The 16,093-nt window shown below is 36.5% G+C and overlaps 1 protein-coding gene across 2 annotated transcripts; it reads right to left on the reverse strand.

Moving 5' to 3' along the window:
• Positions 1-2,500: 2,500 nt before the first annotated feature.
• LOC113107541 (protein Wnt-2b-A-like) lies at positions 2,501-15,866 on the reverse strand. 2 transcript variants are annotated; one of them, XM_026270136.1, is made up of 5 exons: positions 14,619-15,866; positions 10,500-10,720; positions 7,728-8,005; positions 6,158-6,422; positions 2,501-3,637 (listed from the first exon to the last, which is right to left on the reverse strand). In XM_026270136.1, the coding sequence occupies exons 1-5, from the start codon at positions 14,744-14,746 to the stop codon at positions 3,408-3,410; spliced, it is 1,122 nt and encodes a 373-aa protein (XP_026125921.1). In that variant the 5' UTR covers positions 14,747-15,866; the 3' UTR covers positions 2,501-3,407. The 2 variants fall into 2 exon arrangements, with proteins under 2 accessions (XP_026125921.1, XP_026125920.1); XM_026270135.1 differs by having other exon boundaries at positions 14,140-14,758.
• Positions 15,867-16,093: the final 227 nt, after the last annotated feature.

Below are 16,093 nucleotides of genomic sequence, written 5' to 3' on the forward strand. Positions count from 1 at the left end.
AACTGTACCACAGCCTTATTGTGCACATCTGCTTCTCTATGAGATTATACTATACTTACAAAACACACATTGTTTGACAGATTACAATACTTTCACTTTTACCAATATGTTTTCGTTTGCTATTATCATCAAGCTACAGTCATCACCTTTGTGTCACCAAGTGTGCATGACACAACGCATAAGTGGATATTTGAATGATTAAATAGACATTGTGCACTACCTTTGTCTTTTGCAGCAAGTGCACAGGGTAGAGACCAGTTGTAGTCTGACTGACGTGTATAGATGCTGAATGAAGCTGAGCTACACTCACATTATCTTGATAGTAAAGTGCATGTAAATGCAAGTAAACTTACTGAAGGTAGCCTATAGGCTGTTAGAAATAAAGTTGGTACCTTTTCATAAAGTACACCTTTGTACCAAAAAGGAGGATTTTGGTACATTAAAGGTTAATATGTACCTTTTAAAAAAGATTATGGTCACATTAGCAAAATTTTGTGAAACATTGCTGATAAAAATGTTTTATGTTTGTTGTGGATAGTGTAGCAGGTTTCGGTTGGTCAATTCACTTGCCTGTCTTGAACACAATGAGAAATCTGCATGGGAAAATCTTTTACCTTCGTCTGAAATTCCTAGTTGTGTAGATTTCCATTGAAGTGACTGGATTTCACTACTGACAATTCACTCAACGATGGTAAATGTGAATGCAGTTAAGCAGCATTTCTGCTGTATAACAGGCTTTATACAGAAAATAAAGTGATTTATTGTCAAAAAAAATGTGTATTTCTTTTGATAAATGCCATAAATCATGAAATGTTCTCAAGAGTTGTTCACTGAATGTTATCATGAAATTGCCCATTGTAAAAACATTTTTCCAATAAAAGCAATTCTTCTGGAAAAACGTGTTGTAGTTAATCAAGGAGAGAAGATTGTAGGACTTGCTATGGTGGAAAACAAGCTGAAAATCACAAGCAGTCACAAGCCCCACAGTGACGGAGGCCTGTTTAAAGCTCCCTCTGCCCTGTCATTAAAATAATCAGCTCATTATTGGACTCACCCCCATGTCACAATGTTCATGTCTTTCTTTCTTCAGTTGAAAAGATTGTTATGTTATTTTGTTCTTTGTTTTTTTTGTTTTTTTTTGTGGGAAAACAATCCAAGATTTCTCTATATAATAGACTTCAATTGTGGCCAGTGGGTTGAAGGTCCAAATTGCAGTTTCAATGCAGCTTGATCCTACCCGAGGAATAAGTGTATTATCTAGCAAAACAATTGCTCATTTATAATTAATCATTTAGCAGCTGGGGGTGAAAACTTTTGGAATTTGAAGATCAAGGTAAATTGTACTTAATTTGTGTACCGGGAAACATACAAGTATCTTCTGTTGCGAAGGGCAGAACTAAATGGAAAAAAATTATATTTCCACAAAATAAGACAAATTTGGCCATCTTCATTGTGTACAAAAGTTTTCACCCCCAGCTCTTAATGCATCTTGTTTCCTTCTGGAGCATCAGTGAATGTTTGAATCTTTTTAAATAGTTGTGTTTGAGTCCCTCAAATGTCCTCAGTGTGATAAGATGTATCTCAAAATCATACAGTCACTGCTGGAAAGGGTTCAAATATGCAAAGATGCTGGAAAACTGAAGAATCTGCAGGACCTTAAAGATTTTTCTGAAGAACGCTGCTCAGTTTAACTGTTCAGAACAAACAAGGGACTCATGCACAACCATCACAAAACAGAAAGACAGTCGAGGATCATCAGGTAACAGAACACAGTATTAAGAACCAAGGGTTCCCAAACTTTTGAGTGGGGTTATTTTAATAATTTCAGCAATTTTTTTTGTCTTGTGGACTAAATGTTAATATCTTTTATGTACAATATCTTACTCAGGACAGTACTAAATAAAAAATAACATGCATTTAGTATGATCTCTCTTATTTTTTGAAAATTACTCATATTTTCACAGATTCTGCAAGGGGTGCCCAAACTTTCGATCCCCACTGTATATATATATATATATATATATATATATATATATATATATATATATATATATATATATATATATATATATATATATATATTAATGAGTGAAGAAAGAAAGATGTGAACATCATGGATGACAGGGTGAGTAAATGACCAGGGAATTTTCATTCCGGAAGTACTAGAACTACTCCATTGAGGCAGAGCTGAATTTACAGCAGCCATTTTTCTTCTCTTTAGTGTGACATGATCCCTCGGAAATCCTTCTGATAAAATGATGTGGTGCTCAAGAAGCATTTCTTATTATTATCCATGTTGAAAACAGTTTCATATATCTTAAATATCTCCCTGGCCACAAGCGGTTGATCAGTAGAGATACATATCTCTATAGTAAAGTAGATATTTTACCAGTGCTCAATTCTTTTAGAAGACTTGAAAAGAGAATAAAGTGAACTTGTGCTGCCATGACATCATCATCCTGAAGTTCCACAACAATTAGTCACATGACTAAGGTAATTGGCTTAACAAACTGGCAGGAAAGCATGTTGAAGAGAAGCAAAATAAAATGACTCTTTATGTCATACTTAATGTCTTTATATGAACTTCTGCACAGTTAACAAGTACCACAGCACAAGAGAGCTAAAGAGAGCTTACACCTCTACCATTCACAGCTGTTAACACCTTTCTTCATGTTTACACAGGCAATGATGAGTTTTATAATAATAACGCTCAACTGTTAGCTAATGTCCTTAGTGCATGCTCGTTTATATTATTAATATTACCTCTGTAGCTTCCAGAGAAACTCTCTGTTAGGGCTCCATGTGGAGTGAGCAGCCCACATAGCTGTCATCCATTTGTCCTCTTGAACCCCTCTGACCAGCCTCATTCATTCTGTTATATTCAGTACTGATAGTAAAATACTGTCCGGTATGGGCACGTGATGTATGTTAAGCACACGGTTGTGTTTTCAATAACATGTGATGTACATATTCAGCTATTAGCCATGATAATATCTGATAGGCTCAGAGTCAGTTTAAAATATTATTTTAAAAGCAGCACACCTTTTGTCACAAAACAACACTCACAGAACAAAATTCTCACATCAAAACGAAACAAAAAAATACAACAACATGATACAGCACAGGTTGTTCTTGAATCTTAAACCTTAACCGTCCTCTGACCAATTCAAAACAAAAAGAAAGAGAGAAAAAGAAAGAGAGAAAAATCTGCCATATTGGGCAAAGTGTGCAAGGCGCTCATGAGAAATGTAGATTTCTGTTGTAGTGCTTTCACAAAATAAGTTCAAATAAAGCCATGCAACAAATAAAATGGATTTGGGGGGCAAGGTAAAAAATGCAAGGGATGGACTTCATATCCCAGAATGCCGTGGAAAAAATCCTGAGGAACGGGGGGAAGAGGGAGTGTCTCAGGTCTGGTCCAGCCATTCAGCACGTTTAGGCGCTTTGCAGGTATGAATGTCGACGGCTTCCTCGCAGTCTTTACATTCGACGGCACAGCACCACTTAAACTTACACTCGCACTTGGTGATGCGTTTTATGCGTGTGGTATCATAACCCCGCCCACAACACATGACCTCGCAGCCGTCGGTCCCCCGGGACGTCCTGTTACAGACCCGACCAGCAGTACCCAATGAACCTAGAATGCAAAGAAGGAAAATGATTACTAGTTTTGCTAGTAATCGGTCGTCAAGTGTTGACTCTTGACATAGACTGTACGAAATAAATCTGTAAAATAAAAATAAAAATTACAGCTCATTACCGGGACTTTATCCCTTTAATGCAAAATGCATGTAAAAAATTCTTCAAATTAATACAGTACGTTTTGACATATTTTATTTAATTTTTTTGTGTATCCCCTACAATAAAATATTTTATAATGTATTAACAACAACCATCCAATTATTAAAGCATTAAATAAAATTCATTAAAAATTTTAATATAATTTTACTGAGATATATTTAGTGGGAAATTTATTTGTATATATATATATAATATATATATATATATATATATATATATATATATATATATATATATATATATATATATATATATATATATATATATATATATATATATATATATATATATTAAGTATGGGTATCTGTTTTACATTTCCACATGTATGTTTTTATTATGCATATTAGTATTTATAACCAGGTTTCAATCTTTTTGACTACAAGAAAACACAATTGAAAGGTTATTAACAAGAATTAAATCAATAAAAAGATTCAAATTTGTAAATGCATATTTCTTGTGATCAGTTAATTACCATAAAATACATGCTTCAGGTAAAGCATTTTACAAATTTAATCGACAGATAAACTTTGATATACATATGAAGAAACACACACCTTTTACCTTTCTTAAACATTCATGGAATTCTTCCATTGTACAAAAGGTTCTTCCCAGTGACAAAACACTGTATTTTGCTGTGTCCTTGTTACACATTACATGTAGGCCTACTTACTGTTATAATAACAACTAATTATGCATAATTACATGTAAGTAACCCTATAAGACAATGCCTAATCATATCTCTAACCGTATAGTAAGTACATTTAGTTAATTAATACTACCCAGTCCTTAAATTTATAATTACACTGTAACAAGGACACTTTAACATTAAGTGTAACCAAAGGTATTAAAATGTTGTTACCACTAAGAATTGTTTTTCTTTTAAGAACTGTTCATTGAAAGGTTAGTATCTTTATTTTTTTAGTAACAAGGAAAGAAAGACCATACATAATCAGGTTGGTGGTTTGGTGGGTCTGTATGTTGTTGTTTCGCAAGGGTAAACACACTGTGGACAGTGATGGTCTCTCTCTTAAAAAAAAAACTCTGAATGCCCTGCGGCCATGAGAACCAGAGAATGATAGCTGTGCTGGCAGCTTTGAAAGAATAGGATTTGAAAAATGAGCCTGTTGTATCCTTGGGGTGCAAATTCCACTGGGGTGGTGGTGCTGATGGTGGTCAGGGGGTAAGCGCATTGACCCTCTGAAATCACTGAGCTGTGAGCTGTCTGTCTGACCCAAACACACACTCAAACCATCACATTGATGCATGAGCTAGGTCACATGACACGCTTCCAAAAGGCACATGCTGTCTAAACTATTAGTTTGCTGGTCTGTCTTAAGAATGTCTTAAGAATGACCAACTGCACATGGGATAATCCAGATATTACAGATAATTCATGCAGAGGTGTGTGAGAGCATTAAGGATTAACAAAGCAAGAAAAATCCCATCCCACCTTTTCTGACCCTGTCAAAGCCTCGGTTGCCCTTTTTACCCTTAAGGTTTCTGTTTGGGTTCAGGGCAGGGCGGGTGTGAGAGTCAATTTACCTCAGCTACTGAATCCTATCTTTCTCTACACTCTCGATTTATGTAAAAATGAACATGGCTTACCACCATTAGACTGAATCTTGTGAAATGAGGGTCCTCTGAGGCCTGTGACAAGTGACTCAGCCTATTAGTCTTGATAAGTTAAACACTTTATAGTTTCTAATAAACAGGATATTCCAAGGAATTGATACTTTATTCTTTTCACTCATCAGATAGGCTGAGCACGTAATGCGTTCTGACGTCTTGTATGATCTAACTCTTAATTCTGAGAAATCCATGTGAAACCCAAGTTTGATATTAATTGTGTTAATACTAAGTGAGTCAGGGGCAGCAGAGTTAACTATTTGTGTCATTAGTAATACATGAGTCACAGAATAGTTTAGTGCTACCTGCATTATTACTAAATGAGTTACATGGCTTGAAAGCTATTGCTCTACTGATATTCTTAAAACATTAAGGCTTAGTTTAATCTAAACTCTGTAACCCTAATTATTAAACAACTGGACAATTTATTTAACCTGAACATAATATTCAGAGTCTGTGTTTTAGTAAACTACATGATTTTAAGAAATATAAGAAAAACATTTATTAATGCATATATACTTTGTGGAACAGCCATAACCAGAAGCAAATTTAAAAAAAAAAAAAAAAAAAAAAAAATCATTCAAACTGAATAAATAATAAAAATAAAAATATATTACATATTATTACATGAAAAATAAAATAATTATTTCTAATAAATTTGAATAATGAATCTAATAAAATAAAGTAATACAATTAATTAAAAGTTTTTTGTACATTTTCTTTTTCTTACCTGCAGCTTTGTCCATGACACAATAATCCGGTGAGTTTTCGAAGTACACCAGATCATTTTTTGTGGCTTTCCTGAAGTCTTTATTGGCTACTGTGAATCCTGTCCCATCTTGGTTCATGGTGACCTCGATGGCACCGTTGTATTTCTTGCGAAGGTAATCTCCTGTTTTACGGAAATCTGACATTGCCAACCAGCAAGTTCTTAGAGTACACGACCCACTGACTCCGTGGCATTTACACTCCAGCTTCATAAACCGCTTTACAGCCTATAAAACAGAAACCAAAAAAAAACAACATCTCTAGTAGTAATTATATAAACAGATTCCACGTGGCCAAGAATTGCTGCAGAATGTAAACAGAATTTTACAGGAACAGCGTCAATGTGTCAGTATTTATTTTCCACATAGTATCTTGTTGGAGAGGTTGATTTCCACTGGGATCACTGGTAATCCTCTCATTTGGGGGTCAGACTCAGCTTGTTCAAATTAAAAGTTTAAAATCACAGATCTCTTACATTACTAGTGGTACACCTCAGGGCTCGGGTTTAGGCCCACTTTTGTTTATTAATTATCTATTGCAACTAAGACAAATCTTCCATAAATTTGGACATTTTCTTTGTTATGCTGACAACACCCAGCTCTTTATGTCTTCAAAGCCTAATTCAACTCTACCACCTTCTTGTCTTTTGCTTTGTTTATCTGAAATTATATCATGGATTTTACATGTAATTTTCTTATGGTTAATAGTTAGAAGACTGAAATAGTATTAATATATACTAAATCAAAATTGCAAAATTGTGAAAGCTTTATGCTGACTAATGAAAAATCTGTTATTTATCCTTCTTTTCAGAAGTGTGGGTGTCATCCTTGACAGTACTTTTTTCTTCTGAGGCAAGTGTAAATAATATTTCTCAGTCAGCATTTTATAATTTGCAAAATATAAATCGTCTTCGATCATCCCTTTCTACTAATAGCACTGCTGTTCTTGTACATGCATTAGTTACGCAAACACCATTGATTGAGCATATTTCTCCAGTGTTAAGGCAACTACATTGGCTTCCTGTTAACATCATATTAAATTTAAGGTTTTACTTTTCATTTATAAGGCTCTTCATAATCTGGCACCTTCATATTTGCGCAAACTTCTTCATGTGTATTTCACCTACCTGATCACTCAGATCTTCTGGTTCTGTGAAATTAGTTGTATGTTTGACTACTATGGGATGTAGAGCTTTTGGTTTTATGGGTCTTTGGAATACTTTTCCTCTTCATATATGTAATACTTTCAATTTTTAAATCGTGTCTTAAAACGTTTTTTTTTTTTCTTTTTTTTATTAGCTTAATCTTATTTATATTGTTTTGTGTATTATTGTGCACTGGCTGTTGTCATTTATTTTATTAGTTTTTTTGAAAAGTGTCCTTGAATGTCTTGAAAGGTGCCCATAAATAAATTGAATTATTATTATTATCAAAATAGTTGTAATACCTGTGTGTTTCATTCAATAGGAGATTTCATAAGGTTTATCCACCACACAGGTAGAGTTATATTATCTTAAACGTATATAACCTTACCATTCTCCCACAGCGGTTGTTATGAAGGTTCATGAGTGCTCGTGCGTCTTTCACAGTTCGCTCTTTTGCATCTACGAAGGCTTTGGCGAATTTGATCCCATAGTTGATGTTATCACTGCACCCACCCCAGTCAAAATCTCCTCGTTCATCACTGGCTCGGCCGCGCTTGTGGGGGTCACAGTTGCATGTCTTTAGCTCCCCCTGACTGCAGGCGCGGGTAATGGCGAAAACCACTCCTGCTGAGGAGATTGCGTATACAAATGCCGCCTCACGACTGCCTGTGAAGACAAGAATCATGAAGCCACAACAAACACATGCAGGTCCTTTATCAGACACTCACAAACACTTTATTACACACTTTGCTCTCAATATCATCTCAAACAGCACTTCTGATTTGTCTGCTAGAGACCTGCCCTTAGAGGCATGACTGGCCTCAGTGTGATTGTTTTGTTTAAATATTAGTACAGGCCTAATCCCTCCAGGGTGGGCCATTCTCTGCTAGGATAAATTGTTTGAAGGCTAGCAGTCTGATAGTGAACTGAACCTGGTATTTCTAAGCATCCAGCATGTTTGGACTTATGTCACTCACACTGATTTCTTTAGCCTGACTGAATTATCCAGATTGAACCAAATGTGTGCTTGACTATTGTATTATGGAATGTAGTTGTATTAAACATTCTAACACTCCTATTTCTATTTGAAAGGATGCATTAACTTGACTATAACATGAAATCACAGGAATAACCTACTTTATAATAAATTAAAGTAGAACATAATTTTAAAATAGAATAAGTATTTCACAGTATTGTTTTTGCTTTAGAACTGTAAAGTTACATTTCGTTTTTGTGGCGGGTGAGATGTTCCTATTGCATTAAAATGTGTACTTATTATCACATTAAATTAATAATATTATACAGCATTAAAGATTATTAAAGGACACATTATTAGATTTTATTTTAAGCTAATATTTTTTTAATTACATGGAAGACATGCATAATACAACTATATCTGCTAAATGTGGGGTACATTAGCATTAAAACAACAACAACAAAAACAGAAGTTCTATATTCCAGTGTATATAAATAACTTCCAAAGGTTTGTAATATTGTTTTAATGGAGACTTTTATGTTAAGATCCCCTGCCCAGATCTCCACGTACTGTTATCTTTCTCACGCCACTCTTAAGTCGTTTTCAGTTTCCTGTTGCAGCTAAAATGTGTTTCAATGATCCATGCTCATGTAGTGCAATGACATCTGGAGGATATCTATGTTTGAATCGCTCCATCATTCATACAGATAGATATTCTCTGAAGTAAAATAGATTTTTTTTATTAGTACAGTTGCTGTTTATAGGAGAATCCTCTCTTGGCAACCGCTCCAATTCTAATTCCATTTCATAAACTGAATACGCACAGTGCTGCGAGAGTCTGTCTGGCTGCCAGAATCATCTCTCCAAACATTTACATCCACGATGCCTGTTTATGTGGTAAAGAGGCATAGAGAATTCTGGAGAGGTGATATTTTCACGCAGGGATCTTTGGAACGCTGTATGAAAGCCAAACAGAAAGCACATTTACAGTGCAGATTTCTTGAGTAAACTTCAGGTTCAGACTGATTTAAATGATCCTGTGGGGTTTTGTCTGTTTATCACACCTGGCCAGGGATTTGTGTGATTGTGAGTTCTTTCATTAATATACCACAGTGATAAACAGCAATGAGGATAACTGTTTAAAATATCATTATTCTATTCTAATCCATACTGATATACTGTGGTGACATTATAGTATAATGATCTAGGTATTTTCTGTATGTAATATGTGTTTCTGACTGGGGGAATGCACACACACATGCACACATACACTGGACGAAAATTGTAAGCAAATATTTAAAAATATATTTTTTTATGGTTTTGTGAAAGTCTTTATTTCTATCCAAAACACAGTTAAAAGAGTAATATTGTGTTATACATGATTATTATATTACAATAATATGATAAATATAATAATAATATATAAAAAGATAAAATAATAAAAATGATTGTGATTTATTGAAAGTGATTTATTGTCATGATGGCAAAACTGAATTTTCAGCTGTTATTACTCCAGTCTTCAGCTTCACATGATTCCTCAAAAAACATTCTAATATGTAGATTTTTGTTTTTGTTTTTAGTTTTAAAAAGATTTCTTATTATCATCATTTTTTTTATATTTTTGCTGCTTAATATTTTTGTAGAAAACATCATATATTACTGTTTAAAATTTTGGGGTATATTAAATAATATAATACTTTTTTTCAGCAAGGACAAATTAAATTGACCAAAAGTGTCAGTAAAGACATTTATAATGCTACAAAATATTATAAATATTAAATTATAATAATCTCAAATATATGCTGTTCATTGAACTTTCTGTTTATCAAAGGATCCTGAAAAATAGTATTATGGTTTTCACAAAGCCTAACAATCAGCAAAAATATAAATACATAAACACTGTTAATAATAAGAATAAAAATAACTGAGCACCAATAAAAGCTGAGCACTAAACCGGTATATTAAAATGATTTCTCAAGGATTATTTGACATTGAAGACTGGAGTTATTTTAATTTGTAATAATATTTCGCAATATTGCTGTTTTTTCTGTATTTTTTTAACAAATAAATCAAAGCTGTTCTGAGCATAAAACACTTTTTCCAAAAATATTTTTAAAAAATCATAATTATTCCTTTGACTGCTATTGCCTCCAAAACACACACTGTCACATTTCCAGCACTCACTGCGCTGTATGACTCTCCCAAAAACGGTATGGTCTCTGTCCAGGGCACTGCAGTTCCAGCGGTGATGCCGGAATTGATGCTGGCACTCTCGAATCCACTCTTTAGCTCCGCCTCCAATCGATTGCATGATGTCTGGATACTTCTGACACAACTGCCTCTGTTTATTCACGAGTCCGGGAATGTTGTCGCAGATCACACGGGCACCAAGGGCTCCAATGTACCTGAAACACAGACACAAATACAGACGCTTAAAACCTGAATTGCTTCAATCAATCACAGCAGTTGGTACTCTGCGAGCAAATGTCATTACAAAAGTGCTGAATCGGTAAACATTCAGTGATTACGCATTGTCTGATGCCAAAGAATCTGATGATTGAGTCTGATCATTCCCAGAATTGTACCACTCATTAGCGGAATTTCAGAGGGAAGTTTGGCAAACTGACATTTGTCATAAACAGACATTCACAAACCAACCATTATTTATGATTTATTTGAAGGCAATTGCATAAAAAAGTGCAACATCAACAGATTTGGAATATGTTTTAGTGCCCTAGATAACCTTGCATTCTGAGGTCAAAACTTTAGTTTTATATTATATAATATATATTGGCTCCGCTATCGTTTGCTATGATTTAATATTTGATTCTATTTAATCCATTCAGCTAATCAGAACAGAAGGAAATTTAATTAATTCTGATGTGTTCTATTTCTGTATACCTTTTATTCCCATTCTGATTGTTTCCATCCAACACTATTTGATTTTTTTTTTTTTTTTAATCTCAGTCATCTCACAAACACACACTCACTCATGTCAGATTAAAAGGACTCAGTTCTAAATAAATATTTTATTCTGCTAAAATCAGCATTTCTAATGAGAAATGAAGGTTTTACCTTTTGAAAAAACTGTTTGTGAATGCTGATCAACATTTTTATTATGACTGTGTTCCTCCCATTCTGCTGCCTCATTTGACTGTGATTATAGTGCTTTATCGCTCTCTGAGCTTTATGTTCGATAGAGTTTGGAAACACTTACTCACACACACACACACACACACACACACACACACACACACACACACACACACACACACACACACACACACACACACACACACACACACACACACACCAGGCTGGTCGCACACACTGTGGTGGTTTGCAGGTTGGCTTTACCAGAAGCAGTAAATCATTATCCACAGGACCACAACCACATGCTGTAAAAACACAGTAAAATCTGCTCTCATTTACACTGCGTGTCTGTGTATGTACAGTTAGGCTTCACTGGGTAAAGAATGTACGACTGTAGTAATTTGTAGCTTCTATTACCCAAACAGTGGATAAAAACTCCTCTCCTCCCTATTTCTCTCCATCTCTTTGGATCACCCCATCTTTGTCTTTTTTTTTATATTGGCCTAATCGCATTTTCTCCTTTAGACAGGAAAAGAAAGTTAGAAAAACAATTCTCAGCCCCTTTTGATGCAAGAACAAAATCAATATTAGCATATTGTATTATATCTTTCATACTTTTCATCTGAATCAGAGTCGTAAAGTTTCCAGGGGTCTGCTGTTCTAGATGGATGATTTGTGAATTACTGAAATGTACAAGTCATATTGTTGCAATCTATATGTATGCAGATTGCAGTATGGTTGGACCATTACAAAACTAGCTCGTGCACTATTTAGAAATTAATTCAGACATTAAACAAATTCATATGATAGAAAGGCAAAGTTTGTCAAAACAGGTTGAACTTGTTTATGACTTTGAAGGTCATAGATAGATAGATAGATAGACGGACAGACAGACAGACAGATATATAGATAGATAGATAGATAGATAGATAGATAGACAGACAGACAGACAGACAGACAGACAGACAGACAGACAGACAGACAGACAGACAGACAGACAGACAGATAGATAGATAGATAGATAGATAGATAGATAGATAGATAGATAGATAGATAGATAGATAGATAGATAGATAGATAGATAGATAGATCTGTGAAATAAGTTCACTAGTTTGTGACGCTAACAGGCCTCCCAGTAGCTTAAGAGGATTCCTGCTCTGTCTGCTTAAAGTGATGGATGAACAGATCAGAGAGAGAGAGAAAGAGGAGCGAAAGGTCCCTTTTTCTCTGGCTCTGGTGAGTGCCTCACATTGGGAATGTCAGCCTGACTTATTACACCACAATAGTGACAAAGGATTTTTTTTCTCCGGATTCTTTCTTTCTCAGATTCTTGTACATCAAACTTAACATGTAACTGATTTCTGAGCTGTTAGTAAGTACTGTAACCCCTGATACAGTTGTTTAGGGTCCAATAATGAATATGAAATTTAACAGAGATCGCTATAGCAAATGGATGTTTTATACTTGGTATAAAAAGCAAAACATCACAACTTTTTCTTCTTAATCATGCCCACAACCACATGCACATATATAGGCCTACATAAAACCAACCACTCAACAACTACATTTATATGTGAACAATGGGCATGTGGTTGGTTTCTACATGATTGTTGAGGCTCATTGTACTGTAGTCACCAGCCAAGTGTGTGCGTGTGTGTGTGTGTGTGTGCGTGCGCGCGCGGAGGCCTGACACATATTGCAGTTATTTCATTTAATCCACTGTTATTGGCTGGCAGACACCTCAAGCACACCATGAAAACCCGTCACATAACTCTGATATAATGATGTGCAGGACCTGTTACTATACATAAGCACAAGCTCTGGGGAAAACCCCATCCCTCAGGAGACTTTCTGAGGGGCAGAAGCGCGCGATTTGTGTGTTTCTAATAATTGCGTTTTACATGCCAATATCTTGGTGGGGATAGCGGTGAAGCTGCGTTCCTCCAACAAGCGCGACGCGTATGTTCATTAAGGTATGAACCTCCCAAAGGAAATAAAAACATAAGGTTGGGGGTCTCAAAACTATGTATTCTCATTTCAACGGCGTTTTAACAAACAAACAAAAAAAAGTGTTTTATTAACCACAAAAGTTAGACTTCAAGTTTTTTCAGCCCGCGCTAAACAGACGCTCGCAAACAGAGGTCGCGTTCGCCTGAGAGGATAACCATAGCAACAGATGCCCGCGGCGCGCGCTTTCCGCCAGGATTCGCAGGGACAAGATTTCAGTAGTCTATTTTTTGTTCATCACTTATTAATGTATGATAAGTAAATTATTTAAAAAAGAGTTTTCTTTGAAACGTATTTATGTTTAAATTGGCCAACTGCTAGGGCGGGGGACATTGCTGCGCGAGACGAACATCAACATATTTCGCTGACAGAAATTACTTTAAATGTCAAACACCCTGAAACCAGCCCTACACTTTAAAAGTACCATTAAAACGCAGATATTATTGCTCCAAGGTTTTAAACCTCTGGTTTTCATTAACCTCTCCTCCATGTGTTTTAGGAGAAAAAGTACAATACAAACTACATACCTCACTTAAACGCAAACCGCTGTTATCCAACACTGAACTACATAAAAACTAAAATAATTGTACATAATAATAAACATCTGCAAATGCTCAGTCTCCCAAATGACAGCAGCTCAGTCACCGTGAGCAGAAAAAAACGCCCGGCTTCTGCGCGCGTATGTGCGCCACCGGCGGCGCGCGGGATGCTGGACGCTACTCACCACCAAGAGGAGTCCACGCGCGGTGTGAGGATGAGCAGGAGGAACAGCAGCGCGCAACACAACCGCGAGGACGCACGGGGACCGTAGGATGAGCCTGCGCCTTTTCTGTTTGTATGTCTTAATCCTGACCCTCCGGGAGCAGCAGTGGACCTGTTGAGAATCCGGGGCGACCCGAGAACTTTACCGCAGGCAAACATAGTTGAGCGTGTCCTCCGGCGGTGATAAGAAAACACGGCTGAGTATTGTAGTTAACCGTTGTAAAGACCGTTTAGGTAGCTATGCGGGGACCTGCTGGAGTTGGGATTGCTGATAGCTGGACAAATGTAGAGCTCCGTGCGGACGATGCACGGACGGATATCATGTATCTGCCCGGATATTAGCGTGTGCCATATAAAAGTATTCCCCGAGATCTGGCAACCGCAGCAGAAATAATCCAAGCCAGACGGCAGGTTCAGAGAGCGCTTTCTTTTCTTTTTTACCTCTTCTTGAGAACAGATGAAGTCTCGGTGAGATGCAATTTGATCAGAAAGAGTGCCAACTTTTCCACTTTTTCTCTCCACGTTTTGCATTCAGTCAGCGTGAAACACGCGCCTCTCCGTTTTTCCATTGGAGTCTGCGAGCGCTGATAGCAGACTGCACGAGATAAACCGGGGCGATGAACTGTGCGAACTGCAGACCGAAGGGGTGGGCGACGGGGGGAGAGTGAGAGGGGCGATAGGAATGTTGACAGCCCGCCGTCTCTCCACTCTTATTGGGCAGAGCTCTCAGAGACCGGAGCCCAGGGGAAGCTTGAGCTCGCGCGGGATACGCGCCGTTCCCTGGTCAGCGGAGACATTCCTTTCACCTGTTGAACGACAAGCAGCATCCTCATTTACACACTACTGTGGAGTTCACGCTCACAATTTCACAAACACGGGAAGAAGAAAAAAAAAGGAAAAAAATGGGCAAGGGGGGATGGGGGTATTATGAGACAACCCAATTCTAAAATGTATTTTTTTTTAATCGTTGAAACCCCCTATTATTATCGCTGTAGTCTATCTAAAAATAAAACACTTATTACAATCACATATTTTAATGCACACCAGCATGCAGCATGATTGCAGCCGCAGTTCCGAGTCATTTATCGTCTGGAGAGATGCGCGTGTCTGAATACACAAGCTCGTGTTTACAGATAAGGCTCTAGAGCTTGCACGAGTGCTGCTGTGTATAAACAGATTCCAGTTTCAAAACATCACACTGACTCCCTAATGCAATGTGCAGAAGATCTAATACCATAATAGTCTGTTTTACCTGTTGTATGCATCCTAAATTTAAATGGCTGCAGCTGCACTGCTCCTATAATTTAAGCACACAAAATAAAGCAAATACACTGTGCCAACAGTAGCAGCTAAAGCTCCAGATGAGGCATCTGTAACACCCAAGACTGCAATTCTTTCACTGAGCACTTGAAAGTGGTGAACTGATGCAGAAATAGGCCCAAATCCCTGTTGGAATTGAAACTATTAGAGTTAACTGCACTTTCCACCAGGGATTAAATGAACAATTATAATGTTTAGCTGTAAATCCTAAATTAGGCTAATCTTCTTGTCCTGAAATTTTCCTTTGTACTTAAACTTTAGCCCCTTAGACGCTTTTGTCCATCTAAAGCTGCCATGGCTTATAGTCTGTGAAACAGAGAGGCCTATCCACTAAATGTGGAGGAGAACATGTCAGTTCAGATGGTGATTCTATGGTTAAAAAAGAGGAATTTGCCAGCATGTTCCAGTAATTTTCAATCCAGAAACATGTCATTTGAGTTATAGATACATTCTTACTAAAGCAATTTACTTCATATTATTGGACAGAACAAGGCCTCTTGGGATCTTTCAAACTGAGGGACTATACTCAAATAAAATAATTCAATATGTCTGATCAACTGATTTCTGGTTGAGTACACCTGATAAAGGATTTTTCC

This window comes from Carassius auratus, chromosome 8 (assembly GCF_003368295.1).
Source record: "Carassius auratus strain Wakin chromosome 8, ASM336829v1, whole genome shotgun sequence".
Lineage (NCBI taxonomy): Eukaryota > Metazoa > Chordata > Actinopteri > Cypriniformes > Cyprinidae > Carassius > Carassius auratus.